Below are 17,101 nucleotides of genomic sequence, written 5' to 3'. Positions count from 1 at the left end.
TCTCTGGCAGTTTGCACACTACAACTCCCATCATCCATAGCTAGCAAGACCAGTGGGCAGGGATGATGGAAATTGTAGTCCAAAAACAGTTGGAGACCCAAGTTTGGGAAACCCTGACTTCTAGTCCAACCCCCTGCAATGCAGGAATATGCAGCTGTCTCATACAAGATTCGAACCTGCAACCTTGGCATTATCAGCACCACGCTCTCACCAACTGAGCTCTCCAGACATGATTTCTCCCCACCCCATGTTGTCTTCCTCAGGTTGGGCGGAGACTATGGCTGGTCCAGAGAGCTTCATGGCCGAGGGAGGGTTTGAACCCTGGAATCCCTGGTCAGAGTCCAGCACTCTAACCATTACACCACACTGCTGACAAGCCAAGAACAGTGTGCTAGTGCAGGGCTAGGGAACTGGGTCTGGTCAGAGGGATGGATCCAGAACTGGCCCAGCCACCCCAGGCTTCCTTGACAAGCGGCCACAGCCAATCACCTGACATGTGACAGCCTGGATAGTTCAGTTGGTTGGAGCAGGGGTCTCCAGACTACGGCCTCCGAGGCTCTTTTATGCGGCCCCCGGGGACCCCCGCCACCCGCTGCCCACTCTTACCAGCGCAGCTGCCAACTTCTGACCTAGAAAAGCGACGGAAATAGCTTGTGCGCACGCGCAAGCGTCATTTCCGGTGTACTTCCGGGTCGGAGGAGGTTTCTGCACATGCGCACAAGCTATTTCCGGCGCTTTCCAGGTCGGGAGTGTGCCAGAAATAGCGTTTGCGCATGCGCATGGGCGCGCACAGCCACACGCTCCCGTGCGCGCTCCCCCACCCTCCGGCCCACCATGCAATCGACGCAGCGGGCATCTGGCCCAAAGCCGGGTAAGTTTGGGGACTCCTGGGTTAGAGCATGGTGCTGATAATGCCAAGGTTGCACGTTCGATCCCCGTATGGGACAGCTGCATATGCGCCAGGCAAAAACATTCCTTTTTAACCAGGCCTTTGGTTGATTTGATTGACATGCTATGGCCTTTTAAAATGTGGTTTTCTTGGGGGGGGGGTTATTGGGTTGTTTTTATTTTGATTATATTTTGTGGTTTTATATTTTGATTTTGTTCTGTGAACCGCCCTGAGACCCTCCAGGTATATGGGGGTATAATAATAATAATAATAATAATAATAATAATAATAATAATAATAATAATATTCCAGCACTGCAGAGGGTTGGACTAGATAATCCTCAGGGTCCATTTCAGATCTATGATGATCTGGGAATTCAAATTGAAAGGAACAGCCGCAAAGGAAGAATTGGGAGTGCAGATTGAGTGACTCGCTGGAACCCACAGGAAGTGAGAGTGCTCATGCGCTCAGATCCTGCTTGCGAATTTCCTACGGACATCTGGGGGACCGCTGTGAGGACAAGATGCTGGACTAGTTGGGCCACTGCTCTCATCCAGAAGCCTCTTCTTAGGAGAGCCTTCTGCATGCTGCCCAGAGCCGCATAGAGGAAAGGTGAGATATAAAGGTAGCTCATCACAGGAACCAGAAAAGCCAGTGCAATGTTCTTGCAGGTGGGGTGCAAGCAGACTGTGGCACCTCTGTCCCCGACCATTACATAATGAGAGCCGGCAAGTTAAATGGCTCGATTTTATACGGCGGGCTTAAAAGCAGTGTCATTTGGCAGCTGCCTCTGGGAAGCTAAAGGCTAAATCAAACCTCATCGATTTGCTCATGTAAATCAATCCTGTCCTAATGAAATCTGCAACATTTGAATAGGAAGGATTAGCGATTGTTAGGTCAATTGGGACCGGGGAGGAAGAAAGCACAGCAGTCTCTCAACCCAGCCCCCACAAAAACTGCATCTTTGAATGCCATCTAATGAAAGTATGGATAGCTGGAATCTAGGACAGTGTTTCCCAAACATGGGTCGCCGGGCTGTTTTTTGGACTACAACTCCCATCATCCCTAGCTAGCAAGATGAGTGGCCAGGGAAGATGGGAACGGTAGTCCAAAAGCTGCTGGAGACCCAAATTTTGGGAAACTTTGGTCTGCACGGTTAAGCTCACATATATGGTGAGAACCAGGAAGAGCAGACAACAAGACATGCCTCATTGAGAAATGGATATTTTTCTCTCTCCAGTGTACTAGAGTAATAAGGTACAGTACAGGATAATGTAAACCCACTTGTGTTACTGTACTTGGAACCTGCTGGTATTAATTCATTAGGTTTGATTTTGGAGTGGAGATTTGTTCCTACATCTTTATTTCTTCTGCTTTTGGTTTTGCATTATTTGGCATCTGTCAATATACTTTGCTATAAAATATACGGAGGGAAAACATGCTTATTTTGCAGGTTAAAGGTAAAGGGGCCCCTGACCATCAGGGCCAGTCGTGTCCGACTCTGGGGTTGTGGCGCTCATCTCGCTCTATAGGCCGAGGGAGCCAGCGTTTGTCTGCAGACAGCTTTCCGGGTCATGTGGGCGGCATGACAAAGCTGCTTCTGGCGAACCAGAGCAGCGCACGGAAACGCCGTTTACCTTCCCGCCGGAGCGGTCCCTATTTATCTACTTGCACTTTGATGTGCTTTCGAACTGCTAGGTGGGCAGGAGCTGGGACCGAGCAACGGGAGCTCACCCCATCACAGGGATTCGAACCGCCGACCTTCTGATCAGCAAGCCCTAGGCTCTGTGGTTTAACCCACAGCGCCACCTGGTTAATAGCCTTCTTAAATTGTGATGCTCAGAACTGGACACAGTATTCCAGGTGGGGTCAGAGCAAGACAAAATAGTGGTCCACAGTGGCTGCCAGAAGCGGGGAGCAGTAGGAGGACGCATTCCCGGCCCTATCTGGAAATGGCAGGAATTGAACCTGGGACCTTTCCGCCTCCCCTGCAGCTCCTGGGTTTTGGACTCCAACTCCCATCAACCCCAGCCAAAGCACCTGGTGGGAGTCCAAAATATCTAGGCTGCAGGAGGCTATGCTAGACGGTACTCCAAGGTTATTTAACAAATGTGCCATATCGTGTCTGGAAACGCAACGCACCACATCAACATAAACTAGGCACAACTCAGCGTCTCCACGAAGCCACCAGCTGCAAACCAGTCATTATAGCACTCAATAAAAACCCTTCCCTTTTGACCCAAGCGGATCATGATTCACTTGTCTCTGCGAATCCCTTCTCCCCTCCTTGGCAAAAATGAATTACAAACCACACTGTAAAAGCAGAGTTGGGGAGGGGGTTGGCAGCTAATGTACACACATCTCCATCTGAATTTTCTGGATTCACGGCTAGCTCGATTTTCAGATTCGTTTTCTTTTTTTCAGTATGTCCATATGTGCTCGCATGAGATAAGGCTCAGGAAAGGAGGGCAGAAGTCGACCTGAGAGCTCTCGCATGGGTGCCGTTGAAAGATTGCTACCTACACAGCGATTTATCTTTATTTATTCATTCAATTTCCATCCTGCCTTTCCTCCCGAAGGAGGGCAGGGAGGCAAACACAACCATAATAAAACAGTTTTTAAAACATTGCATTTTTAAAAAAATTTATTTGGTAAACATTATTTGGCTGGAGAAACGAATCACAGAATTCGGCTAAGTGTAATTTTGAAGGACAGCTGTGTTTGGGTTGACATATAGTTTCTGAAAGTGCAGATTTGATAGAGCTGCCGACTGCACTGGCTACCGATTAGTTTCCAGGCCCAATTCAAAGTACTGGTCTTGACCTATAAAGCCTTAAACGGCTCAGGAACACAATACCTCAAGGGCCGCCTCTTTCCATATGGAGCTATCCGGACCCTGGGGTCATCTTCTGAGGCCACCCTTCGTATGCCTCCTCCTCAAGAGGTCTGGAGGGTGGCAACACGAGAACGGGGCCTTCTCTGCAGTGGCTCCCCGTCTGTGGGATGCTCTTCCCAGGGAAGTTCACCTGGCGCCTCCATTATACACCTTGAGGTGCCAGACAAAAACGTTCCTTTTTAACCAGGCTTTTGGTTGACCTGATCATCACCCTATACCCTTTAAAATGTGGCGTTATTGGGTTATTGTTTTCATTTTGATTTTATATATTGTGATCATTTTTGTGAATCACCCTGAGACCTCCGGGTATAGGCGGTATATAAATTCAATGAATGAATGAATGAATCAAGTTTCTCCTTCACCCCTACTGCAATCCTAAGCTACGGCCCTTCTACACTGAAGTTATTTTTGCGGTGGCAGATCGTTTCAGGCAGATGAAGCTTGTCAATGATCAAAATTCGCAGGTAGAACAGAGACACAACGCATCCCTAGAATACTAAGCAGAAGAAATTGGCCAACTTCGTCATATCAAGATGCTAGACTTACCATTGGGAGGCATCAGAACTTTGTTGTTCTGGGTGCACCAACCCACAGGGTGGAGATCGGCTGTCATCACATCGCACCAGAAATCAGCTCTGCGGTCATCTTCGTAGCCGCAGTAACGCAGCAGCAACAGCTGCCCGCATGTGGTGATGATGGTTGCCACCCAATAGGTCTCTGGATTGTGTTTGTTGGCCACCTCTAGCTTCATGCCAGGTTGGAAACTGCTCTGGAGACTGACTTCCACCTTCCCCAAAAGAAGAAAAGAAACAGGGTCACTTTGGCATAATGAACAGGAAGGAAGCAAGATACGATTCCCCTGGAACAGCCTTTCCAAATGTGCAGTTCTAAATGTTTCCAGACCTAGTACTGTCTGACGCCGTTTCCCTTCCTGCCGCAGCGGTACATCTATTTATCTACTTGTACTGGTGTGCTTTCGAACTGCTAGGTTGGCAGGAGCAGGGACCGAGCAACGGGAGCTCACCCCGTGGCGGGGATTCGAACCGCCGACCTTCCGATCGGCAAGCCCAAGAGGCTCAGTGGTTTTAGACCACAGCGCCACCCGCATCCCTTCTCACAGCGGTAGGCCTGTGAGAAGCCCACAAGCAAGACCTGAGAGCAATCAAGTCTGGGCAACTGGTATTCAGAAAAATACTGCCTCTGGCAGCGGTGCTATAACATGGCCTTATCCTCCGTGAATTTGTCTAACACAATGAAAAGCCATTCGCATTGGTGGGCATCGCTAACTCTCATGAGAGAGGATTTCTATGTTTAACGAGTAGGGTTGCCCGACTCAATAGAGGACAGGACTTTTGTGCCTTTAATTGCCCTGCTCTCTTTTGAGTCTGGAAACCTTAAAGAGAAACCAGCAGACCCTTTGCTTGGAAATTAAACAAAGGGTCTGCTGGTTTCTCTTTAAGGTTTCCAGACTCAAAAGAGAGCAGGGCAACTAAAGGCACAGAAGTCCTGTCCTCTATTGAGTCTGGCAACCCTATTAACTAGGCCAGGCATCCCCAAACTGCGGCCCTCCAGATGTTTTGGCCTACAACACCCATGATCCCTAGCTAACAGGACCAGTGGTCAGAGATGATGGGAATTGTAGTCCAAAACATCTGGAGGGCTGAAGTTTGGGGGTGCCTGAACCAGGCACATGTTTTCAAGCAGTGTTCGAAATTAGCCGAGCGCCAGGCGCATTTCACGCCTGGCTTTCGATCTCCTGCGACCAAGAGAAGATGCCTGGGTGCCAGTATGGCGCCCGGCATCTCCACCATCTGATGATCCTTGGATCCGGACTGTGTTCACACACTAATATCCCATCCTGTAGAAATCTATCCATTATATTTTTATCTGCACAATCAGAATGAATTTCTGGAGCAGGAGTAGTCAACCATTAAGAAAAAGAGGTCGGAACAGGCCAAAATACATGGGGACTGTCCCTGAATCAAGTGACTTTTCTTCTTTAGGTTCTCAACCGAGCTCAAGGTTGTCATCTGAACTTGCCAGCTGTTTAACTGAGAATCAATCCCAGTCATTTGAAAAAGTAAGACTCAAATGGCAACCAGACATTCTGTTTTGGCGACTGTAAGCTTGGTGTAAGGAGCCATTTGGCACTTAGCTGAGATAGCTGAGGTTTCTCACACTGTTTGCAAGGTTTCATCACTGGTAATGAGGACTAGAAACTCCAAGCAAAATACCTACGTGCTTAAACGAAGTGTGAGGGGCAGCACAAGATCCTGTCTCTTCCAAGTATTCATCCCAGTTGAAATCAACGTCTTCAGAATTTGAACTTTCATCTGCTTAATAAAAAAACAAAAAACACGTATGTTATGTGTTCAAGCCAGCTATGAGGTCTCATGTTGTACAGGTTATGTGAGAAAATGAAGAATGAGCAAATAGGCTCTTTAGAAGCATATTTGAATAGCTTTGCTTAGTTGCCTTTCAATCACTTTCCTCGCTTCTCTAATACGTTTAGTGGCACAACTCCAGCTGTTTATCAGCTCCGGAACTTAGTCAACTCTTGTCTACTCCACGAAAAGGTGGGCTTCTGTTAGGGTAGCCTTTTCTACATCATCATCAAAAAAGAGAGGGAATGTATCGCCACAGGAAAGAAAGGACAAAGGCACAAAGATCTGCATAAATTTTGTGTGTGCTAATGTATAGATTTTTTAAAAAAATTAAAAATCTACAATTTAAATTAATATAAGAGCCAATGGCCCATCAAGCCCAGCATCATGTTCTCACAGTGGCCAACCAGGCGCCTGTGGGAAACCCGCAAGCAGGATTCGAACACAAGAGCCCTCTCCCCTCCTGTAGCTTCCAGCAACTGGTATTCAGAAGTGTGGAGGCAGACAGAGCACATTAGCAGCCTGAGATGGTCCTCTCCTCCGTGAGGGTTGTCTCTAAAGCTGTCTATGCTGGTGACCATCCCTGCCTCCATTGGCAGGGAGTTCCAAAGTTTAACTATGCACTGTGAGAACAAGTACTTTCAAAATGTGCTGTGTCTCACCGGGTGGTTGGGGAAGGCAGTGACATGTGAGCCTGCTGCCCAGGAGCTGAGCACTGACGAGCAACTTCACATTCCCCAGTTTCTTTAACATTTTGTGAGAACTTTAAAAAATAATAATAATAATTGCAAACTGATGCAGGGAAGCGAATTTAAAATTGGGAAATGGAGAGCAACCCAAATGGATAGATTTCTCCATCCCTGCGTATTAGCTGTATTTATTTCTATCCCAGCTCTCTTCCGATTGCTCAAAGCAGCGTGTTCTCCCCTAGTTTGTCATCCATCACAACATCCCTGTGAGGTAGGCTAGGCCAAGAGTTCAGGGTTGGCTCAAGGTTGCCCAGCGCCCTTCACAGCTGAGTAGGGACTTCAATCTAGCCATGCACGGCTCTTTCCAACACTTGTCTTAACTGCTGCAGTACACCGGCTCGTAAAGCTGTCTTAGCCAAAGAAAGAAAGAAAAAGGCCCACCTGAATCAAACTGTTCAGCATCTCCGTTGGCTAGGTTTGTATTTTCGTCCAAGGAGAGGTGCTGAGTCTCTGTCATGCTGAAGATCACAGGCCCTCTTGTCTCCATTGCTCAGAGAAAGGATTCTCTGAGCCCTAATTCATCATCACAGGGCACATCCTTCCTGTAGCAAGGAAGAAGACCTTTCAGTAATCAATACACGATTCCTTCTCTCCCCCCCCCCCGCTCTCTTTCACATCACCTGGCCCTCAGAGCCAAAGATTATCTCCAAATATACTTGGAGCAAACCCACCATAATTAATGGCCCTAACTTAGTCATGAGAGCTGAACCATAAAGAAGGATGATCACTGAAGAATGGATGCTTTTGAATTATGGTGCTGGAGGAGACTCTTGAGAGTCCCATGGACTGCAAGAAGATCAAACCTCTCCATTCTGAAGGAAATCAGCCCTGAGTGCTCACTGGAAGGACAGATCCTGAAGCTGAGGCTCCAATACTTTGGCCACCTCGTGAGAAGAGAAGACTCCCTGGAAAAGACCCTGATGCTGGGAAAGATGGAGGGCACAAGGAGAAGGGGACGACAGAGGATGAGATGGTTGGACAGTGTTCTCGAAGCTACGAACATGACTTTGACCAAACTGCGGGAGGCAGTGCAAGACAGGAGTGCCTGGCATGCTCTGGTCCATGGGGTCACGAAGAGTCAGACATGACTAAATGACTAAACAACAACAACAACAACAAAACTTAGTCATCATGCCCATTAACCTCAATGGATCTACTCAGAGTACCATTATAGCACTGGCTTAGTGACAAGATACCCTGAAGGCTTCTGGGTGATTTGTGTCAGAAGAGGATGAGGATTGCAGGGGGGGGGCAGACCTTTCAAACACGTTCTGACTTCGCAGATTCTTAGAATCATAGAATTGTAGAGTTGGAAGGGATCTAGTCCAATCCCATCCAATCAAGCGTCCAGTCCTAGTCACGTGATCCAGGGCCCACAAATTTTGGCTGGCCTTGGCCAAACATGTGGGGTTGCCATGTCCCTTGCCGCCACCCGTGAAGTGGAGTTTTGTTCCTAACTCCGTACTGTTTCTCTGAAATTGAAACAACAATACCCCCCCCCCAAAAAAAATGCTTAGTGTGGGGGTGGAGAGAGAAATAAGCTGTGCAAATTGCCGCCACTAATGGCAATCCCCGCCCGCGAGAAACTGATGGGAGAATTTCTCCTCCCCTGAAGAAATTGGGAGGGGCATCCCCCCTCTTGATTTCTCTGTCAGCAAAAAAAAAGTGGACACACAGAATTCCCAGAGGCCTGCTTGCACAAGTCTATCGTTCACAGGAGTTGTCCCTTGACATTGCAGCTGTGAGGTTTCTGTGACTGTTGTTGTCAAAGGTTATATAATATTTCAAAACTGTGCTAACATAAACGCCAAGTAACGAAACACGCTGAAAACGGCATACGACTCTGCATTATCAATGGACTCGAACCCATGGCTTCATGGTACAAGAAAGGAAGATGCTCTTTCTGGCAGTACGAGCTGTTCGACAGGGGAATGATCCTCTTCGGGAGGTGGTGGGCTCTCCTTCCTTCGAGGTTTTTAAGCAGAGGTTGAATGGCCATCTGTAAAGGCAGTTTGGGCAAGTTTTTGAGCTGAGAATAGGTACTGAAAGATTATGGTGATGATGATTTCTAGACTGCCCTTCAACTGAGGATCACAGGGTGGTTTACAATATAAAACCACAAAAATGCATAACATATTAATAAAAAAACATTCACACACACACATGCACCCCACACATTTTAAAAGGCCATGGGTTCTTTAATTAGCCAACGGCCTGAGAGAAAAGTTTTTTGAGAGCAATGCAGGATTCATAAGGAAAATCATGTTCTGCTATGATGTTTCAGTCCAGCAGATACAATTTAATTTGGATAAAAAGGCCGGCCAAATGAAACACAGTTGGTGGAGCACGAGATTCTTTCTTTTGGGGTCGTGGGTTCGAGCCCGCATTGAGCAGAAAGATTCCTACATTGCAGGGGGTTGAACTACCGTAGATGACGCTTGGGTCCCTTCCAACTCTAAGATTCTATTATTCCAATGCATTTGCTGTTCTAATACATCCCAAAGAAGACATATTTTCCCATGAATTCATTGAGCGGAATTACTGTACTTGCACCCTCCCAGAGCAGGTTTAATGATCAGAGTTTTTAAAGCAATATAAATGCAGCCAAGGATGTAGCAGATTTTCTGCAATGGCTAGGTGTCTTTTTGGTCCCATTCAAAGCTTAGGATTCCATAAATCTCAATAAACCATAGCTGACTTAACCTAAACATTAGGAAGAACTTCCTGACAGTAAGAGTTGTTCAGCAGTGGAATTTGCTACCAAGGAGTGTGGTGGAGTCTCCTTCTTTGGAGGTCTTTAAGCAGAGGCTTGACAGGCATATGTCAAGAATGCTTTGATGGTGTTTCCTGCTTGGCAGGGGGTTGGACTGGATGGCCCTTGTGGTCTCTTCCAACTCTGATTCTATGATTCTATGACTTCTCTTAACCGCTAGCTATTTTGGCTCCAGTTAAAAGCCACTCCTTCTACCTGCAAAATGAAGTTTGGAATGTAGCACACATTATGAAGGCCGTCACTCAGCTTTAAGGAGTCTTTCATCAACCATATGAATTTAGTTTGATTCATTGAGGGATTCAATTTGCATACATTTACATGCAGGTGAAAACAATAGTTTCAAAGCAAGGAGTGTGGTTGCTTTCTAAGGAAAGTGATGCCTTAGAATGGGCTGTTCCTCCCAAGTGTAAAAAGGGGGGCAGAGATGCCTCTTTTAAAATGGGGACTTCCTAAAAATGTATAATCACCTGAAAGGATGCCCCATAATTAACCATGTTTATGATTCATGAAACCAATTAATAGATTAAGCATTGCAGCATATTACAAAATATTGTGCCAGATTGGAGGAGAAATGAGTTCCTTTTCCTCTCTTCCCCCTTCCCCTTCTACTTTCTTAAGAACCAAAAAAAAGAACTTGAAAGAATCCTTTTCCACCCCTAACATTCCTACGGTGTCCTTTTCTAGTTTTAAATTTAATATCTGCAAGCATTTGAAGTGGTAAAGCGCTATAAATCTTTACAGAAAACTCATGTGCTTTTAACAAAAAATGAAAGAAGGCATGGGGTGGTTCGGAAATTTTAGACAGTCTGGACCTATGGGCGGACTTATGGCAGAACCCTCCCCCCCAAAAAAAAACACTTTAGACATTAAGAAGAGTTACTTGTGGTTAAGCCAGCCCTGTGTTTTTTTTTGGGGGGGGGCTTGTGCTCCAACCCCCTGCAATGCAGGAACCTTTTTGCCCAAGGTAGGACTCAAACCCACAACTCTGAGATTGAGTTTCATGCTCTACCAACAGAGCTACCCATCCTTATGTTCAGCCAAAAGGACCCAAAATATATTCCACACCCATGTGAGCTGTCCTCGCTGGAATCAGCAGCAACACCCAGGCAGAAAGCCCTTTTGCACAACAGATACAATTCCCATACGCCTTCCCCAAAAGCTTTTTTTCTGCAATGACTTGCAGCTATTTAATTAGCCACACGTCCAGACCAAGTTTGCTTTGAAAGCCTTTGAAAATTGGATTGCTGCTGCAAGCCCTTTCTTGGCACTCCAACAGTATTCTCTCCTCTGTCCTCCTTTGGCTATGCCGAGATTCAAACACAGAGCCTCAGAGTGAGATGCTCGAGGCTTTGTGGCCTTGGAAAGAGGAGAGTTTGGGCTTGTTCACACAGGTGAAGTCCCAGCCTGACTCCTCCACCTGACTTTCACAGGTTCTCTTTTGTCAACTTTATCCTTTCTTGGATGAGTTTCCCCTCCAGGCTCCCCTTCCAGCCACCATCCTCACACAAGGATCCTGTGAGGAGTCGACTAAATAAATTCAAAGGCGCTGTGAGCCCAAAGGACCCACCCAGAGAAGAGGCTGCCTACTGTGTCTCTGTGATGAGTTACAGTTCTGAACTTCCTTCCTTCCAAAAACCAGCTGCTTTGAGAGGTGTGCGGATTCTGCTACCTTACTGTATTAGGTGTGACTCTGTCACTCTAGCTGCTGAGACATAGCCAGATTTACTTCCCTCCCAGAGGAGTCTGCCCAATGTATCTCTGCATGAGTAGCTGCTCCAGCCTTTCCTCCTTACAACAGAGGCCTCTGGTAAGTCTGCATTTGAGGCGATTGAATCATTCACCCCAGAGATTCATGAAAAATCCCTAGTGATGAGGGTTCATAGAATTGTAGAGTTGGAAGGGACTAGTTGGAAAGGACTTCCAAGGGTCATCTAGTCCAACCCCCTGCAATGCAGGAATCTCAACATGCAGTCCCATGGGTGTTGCCAGGATTTATGTTGGGAGGGGGGGCAGGGCACCCACCTGTCCTGTTCCAGAACCGAGCTAGAAAATGCACCCAAGTGACCACAGGGAACATTTCAATTTCAAATATTCTGATTATTTCTATTTTTAGTAAAGTATTTTTAATTATTTACTTGATCTTCTCCCCCCTACACCCATGCCCAGTCTCCCATCCAATTTGAAACCCTATCAGACCCTGCTTAGCTTTGCAAAGGTGCTAGCAGTTTTATTGCTGCACCACTATAGTTGGGTGAAGGGTTGAAAATCTCAACATTTTCACAATATACCGGTAGAAGGTGCGAACCTTTTTGCAAACAAGAGTGATGCCTTAAGGCCAGTTTTAAGTTTGAAGGGGCTGTGACAGGGAAGCGGCAATCCAAGTCCTGGGAAACAACTGGCTAAGGAGGATCTTTTTAAAGGGAAAAACCTGCACATCTGGTGCAGATGTGCTGTGCCTCCAACGGCAGATGGCTGCAAAGGGTGACCTCTGCAATCCAATCCCGCAGGCGGCAGATCCACTTACACAGAAAAGGCTCCCCTGGCTTGCTGCTGATGGGAATTTGCAAGAGAAGGAACACAGAAAGAGAGTTCTTCCAAAAACAAAAAACAACGTTCCAGCAACACAACTGAAAATCGACTCCCCCTTAGCCTCACTGTTGGCTGGTGATCAATCTGCGAGATTATATATATCCCGTATATATAATGTCCTAGTGTGCGAGTCAGCCCCTCCCCCAACTTTTTAATTTTATTTTTGCAAAGTGACTCAAAACTTGACTTTGGAAAAAGTTCCCAACCCTCCTTCTCTAGCAAAGGCAACCGCCAACAGCGAGAAATTCCGCCCTGCTTTTAAAGCAGACTGTCGCCCACCAGCGCCTTTAGAATTATAATTTTAGAAATCCACTTTCTTTTCTACCACGCAGAGAGGGCGGCGCTGTCTTGCGAGGCGCTCCTTGCGCCGATCCAGAAAGGGAGGCGCTCGCGCAGCACCGCGCAACTTCAGCCGCGCGGCGGATTTCCCTTTTCCTCCTCGCCCATCTCTCCTCCCAGCGCAGACATGCTTCCTCGAAACAAGTCTCAGTTCAAGGGGGTCTACCCGCGAGTAAGAGTGTGCATAGGATCGGATTACGGGGTTGTTTAAGTAGTTGCACTCTTTTTACGTCCTCAACAAACATTTACGTATGCAAGCCTTCTTTACGTAAGGCAACTCGGGGGTAAAGGCCACTAATCGCAATGGGCTTGCTTCTGAGGACATTCACACAGGATCGTGAATTGCATGCTTTGCTTCGGAGTCAGCCCCGCAAATCCTCGATACCGAGCCAACATGCGTAGTAGGATCAGGTGCAATTAAAAAGCAGGGAAACGCTCTTAGCTTTGCAACCCTGCTCGGAGTAACCAAACTACAAGGCTGCGATACTACGCGATGCGCGCGCACACACAGCGGCCACTTAGGGGCAACGCAACACAGGTTGCAATCCTGCAAACACACCCAGGAGCAAGCCTTTCCGAGCGCAGAGTTTTTTTAAAAAAATATACTTCCGAGTAGTCACCGCAAAGCGTTGGCAAAACAGGCTCGACCTTCCAGAAAACGTGGCTCGGCTGCCCATCATAAAATAACCGCATGCGTTTTCTTGAAGAGCAAAATTTGGGGGAGCGGGCGCCTGCTTTCCACGCAGGAGGTTGCATCCCCGATATCTCCAGGTAAAGGCTGGGAATATATGACAGCACGGAGCCCGATGGAGAGTGGCGAGAGATAACGCTCAGTCCGGATTGACTTAGTACAAGTCAAGTTTCCTATCTGTAATGGCTGGTACCCACTGGAACTGATAGGGCAGAAGGCAGGGAGCCCAACAACAGGGGGCGCCAGAGCCAGTGACATGCTGAGCCCATTCGCGCTAATTTTGTCTTCTTCCCTGCGGAGTTCTGCTCTATCTATCATCTATCTGTTTATTTTGGAGCTCAATATGGTGCACATCCCCCCCCTTCATCATCACAACAACCCTGTGAGGTAGGTCTGGCTGGGAGATGGGTGACTGGCCCAAGGTCACCCAAGGAGCTTCATGGCTGAGTGGGAATTCGAACCCTGGTCTCCCAGGTCCCAGTCCAATTCTCTAACCATTAGGAGACACTGCCTCTCAGCGCAAAAATGAGACAAAGGAGGTTGTAAGCAAGAAGGGAGACGGGGGCAGACCTGGGTTGGTGGGGCAGCGCCTCGATTGCTTTAAGGGGGCAGCTTCCACTGGCTGGGGCTCCAGAAAGTCCTGGGTTGAGTCTCCTGCACCCTCATGCCTCTGCCAGTCAGAGTAGACAGTGCTGGCTGAGATGGACCCAATGGTTAGGGCTTGGTTAAAAAGCAACTTCCAAGGTCCCTCGAGTCCAGACACTTTTTGCATCTTGACGATTGGAGAAGCCAAGCAAGATCTTCTCCAGAACCCGGAGGCACATCTTCATAAAAAGCACAGCCTGCTGTTTTTCCGCAAGAGTAAGAGACAGACCATGCCGTGATTCGTTGGCTATCTTGGTTGCCCAACTTGCCCTCTCCAAAAAATATCCAATCCCGCTTCGGATCCAAAGTCCACACCATCACCGCTCGCTTCCTCCCTGCGCCCCTCGCCGCAGACTTTGGTCTCTGTCGATCGTTAACGCGCTTTCCGGCAGATAAGATCTCAAATGGAGAAATTGGGTAGGATCCTGCCAGCTCTACGTGTGCACAACCCACGTCTACTTAGAATCCAATAACTGTAGAGTTGGAAGGGTTCCCCAAGGGTCATCCAGCCCAACCCCCCTGCAAGGCAGGTATCTCAACTAAAGCGTCCACAACGGGGGCCATCCTGCTGCCTTAGACAGAGTCAGACCTGCAGTCCAACCTCTACTTAAAAACCTCCAAATCCATCACCTCTAGTGGGAGACCGTTCCACTGGCGAACATCTCTTGCAGTCAGGAAAGTCTTCCTGGTGTTTAGTCGGACTCTCTTTTCTTGTAAAGTTTTTTTTAAAAAGCATCTCCTTTACTTGGAAGTAAATCCCAACTTGTTGCGCAGGGCTTCACCCCTGCTGCCGCTGCCGGTACTACCCATACTACTGAGATAGTTGGACCCAATGGGCACTGACCGGCAGCGACTCTCCAGGATTTCAGGCAAGGGTCTCTCCTCTGCTTTACGCTGCAATGACAGGCACTGAACCTTCTGCATGCCAAGCAGATGTTGAGCACTTGTGAGCTACAGCCCGCACGGAACCCTGGCCAACAAACGAGCCCGAAACCAAAAGCAGATGCAGAACTGTACTCAGTCCAAGCGTGCGATCATTTACTCGGGAGCAAGCGCCGTAGGATACAATTTTTTTTGGGGGGGGGGCTTCTGAGGCAGCCAGGATCGGGCCGTCTGCCTAGTTGCAGCGACACTTGCCTGCAGTCGGCTCTGGTGTAGCTTACTCCGAAGTAAACCCTACCGCGCGAGGCGGGACCAAGCGTGCAATCCATAGTTTTGAGTGCTCATGTATAGGATTGCGTTGCGCTGCACGGCTCTAACCGGCCAGCCCCTAAGCAGATCGCGACAAAATCAGCAGGTTAGAGAACTCGGGCTGCCGGATCCGAAACATGCTTACTCAGGAGCCCCAGAGATTTCCGCAGGATTTACGCCCAAGTAATGTGCCTACATAGGATGGCGTAGATTACACTGGAACACACGCATTTCTCCGCCTTCCTCTACTCCACTTTAGGGGGGGCGTGTTTATTTTCAGTTTGTAGAGAAGCCTGAAACCCGCCATGTTGAAACTGTCAAACCTCTTTAAATACCCATTTATACCGCAGTTACATAAAGGGAAGTAAATCAATGAAGGGGGGGAGGGAGGGCCGGGAATTAGTTTGGGGCGATTTTATACACATATCTAATAATCTGTATTCCATTGATCCGTCTCAGTTTCCCGTCCCTCCCTCCCCGGCTCCATGAAACTGACTCAAAAATCGTAATTTTTTTTCTTTCCCTCCCTTTCTTTCAGTAAATTCTAAGCCGAGATCACATTAGATTTTTTTTATGTCCAAAAAAAAGGTAGGGGACCAGCCTTCGGTTAATCTGGCGCGTTTCCAAATAGGAACTGGAGTATCCACGCGATGACATTAAGCACGAGCCGCGCATTCCGCTCATCTCAACTCGCTAGGGCACAGATCCAAAAACGTGCCTTGCAAAAGGAAAAAGAATACCTCAACACAGAAAAAAATGCGTGCCCGCCAGCGCGCGCACACACACACACCCAACAGCCGACCTGACGCATCTTTACGCAAAAGTAGGTCCAACTGCATGCAATGGATCGGACCACCCTAGGAAAAATCGTGCATATTGGATCGCAACACCTCCCCAAAGAAATGCACCCCAGCGTGATGTCATCCAGAATCAAGCGCGGGTTTAGGCGCGCCTAGAACTCTATGCATAGGATCGGGCGCACAACAACCCCCCACATACATAGGAGAACCCTGAACTTGGAATAGCTGATTTCCGAGTTAACACGCATAGGATAGCACGGCCCGCCTGGAACCTCAGGCAGGAGGAAAGACGAGAGAGACACTTTTACTACTTCCGAGTAAGCGTGCACAGGATCGGGCTGCACGTTCGAAGCAGGGACGGCGGAGTTCTAGAAGAACGGCGAGATTACGTTCTTAAAAAAAAAACCAAAACACACATCCCAAAAAAAATCACTTTGCAATAACTTGCTTTTTTGGGGGGTCCTTGTCAGAAACGCACCAGCCTTTTCTGCGCAAAGCAGAACGCGTGTTAATAAACCTGCCAAAAAAAAGCGGGGGGAGGAGAGAGAAACCGCCCCCCAAAACCCCCCACCGCGATCGGTCCATCCTTCTCCGTAAGAAAAAAAAGGGGGGTGAGAGAAAGAGGGGGGAAAACCCACCTTCCGTTATATGCAGCCCGGGTAGGTCCGCGCGCCGCTGCGCGGAGCCGCGCCTTACCTGCGCCAAGTTTCCCTCCCCCGCGATCCCTCCCCCGCGTCGAAGGGGCGCAGCCCCCGCCACTCCAGCCGCCAGCCAGCGCGATCCGCGCCCGCCTAGTTCGCTCGCTGCCGCCGCCGCTGCTCCCCACTCCTTCCAATATGGCATCCGCTCAATGCGCATGCCTCGCACTCGCTTGTACTTGGCGTGTGTGTGCCTACGGTATGTGTGTGTGAGCGTGTGCGAGTGTGCGCGCCGTCTCCCTCGCTGACCTTTTTTCTTTTTCTATCCCCGGCACAGTTGCCAAGCACACGCGCGCGCACCATGTGCCCACAGCCTCCAGTACCCGTGCAAATCCCCCGCGGAGTGGGAGATGGGTCTTACTCCCGAGTAAGCGGGAGAGCTTTGCACGCCCGAAGGACGTGCGCTTCGGTTTGCGGTCAGTGATGAAGTCCCGTCCTGTTGCGGGTTTAGTTGGGA

General features: G+C 48.4%; 1 protein-coding gene across 2 annotated transcripts in view; it reads right to left on the bottom strand.

Annotated features, from left to right (window-relative positions):
• SFMBT2 (Scm like with four mbt domains 2) overlaps nucleotides 1-16,658 on the bottom strand; it is a 67,645-nt gene extending 50,987 nt beyond the window's left edge. Inside the window, exons 1-4 of one of the 2 annotated variants that reach the window (XM_035127388.2) lie at nucleotides 16,585-16,658; nucleotides 7,300-7,460; nucleotides 6,024-6,118; nucleotides 4,332-4,572 (exon numbers count right to left, since the gene is read on the bottom strand). In XM_035127388.2, coding sequence (XP_034983279.2) covers nucleotides 4,332-4,572; nucleotides 6,024-6,118; nucleotides 7,300-7,405 — 442 coding nt within the window. In that variant the 5' untranslated portion in view covers nucleotides 7,406-7,460; nucleotides 16,585-16,658. Of the gene's footprint in view, nucleotides 1-4,331; nucleotides 4,573-6,023; nucleotides 6,119-7,299; nucleotides 7,499-16,584 lie in introns of those variants that run through there. The other variant, XM_035127387.2, reaches the window with a different exon arrangement.
• Between the last annotated feature and the right edge of the window lie 443 nt (nucleotides 16,659-17,101).

This window comes from Zootoca vivipara, chromosome 10, assembly GCF_963506605.1.
Source record: "Zootoca vivipara chromosome 10, rZooViv1.1, whole genome shotgun sequence".
NCBI lineage: Eukaryota > Metazoa > Chordata > Lepidosauria > Squamata > Lacertidae > Zootoca > Zootoca vivipara.
The sequence above is the reverse complement of the archived record's forward strand: the minus strand, read 5'-3'. Positions and strand labels throughout refer to the sequence as shown.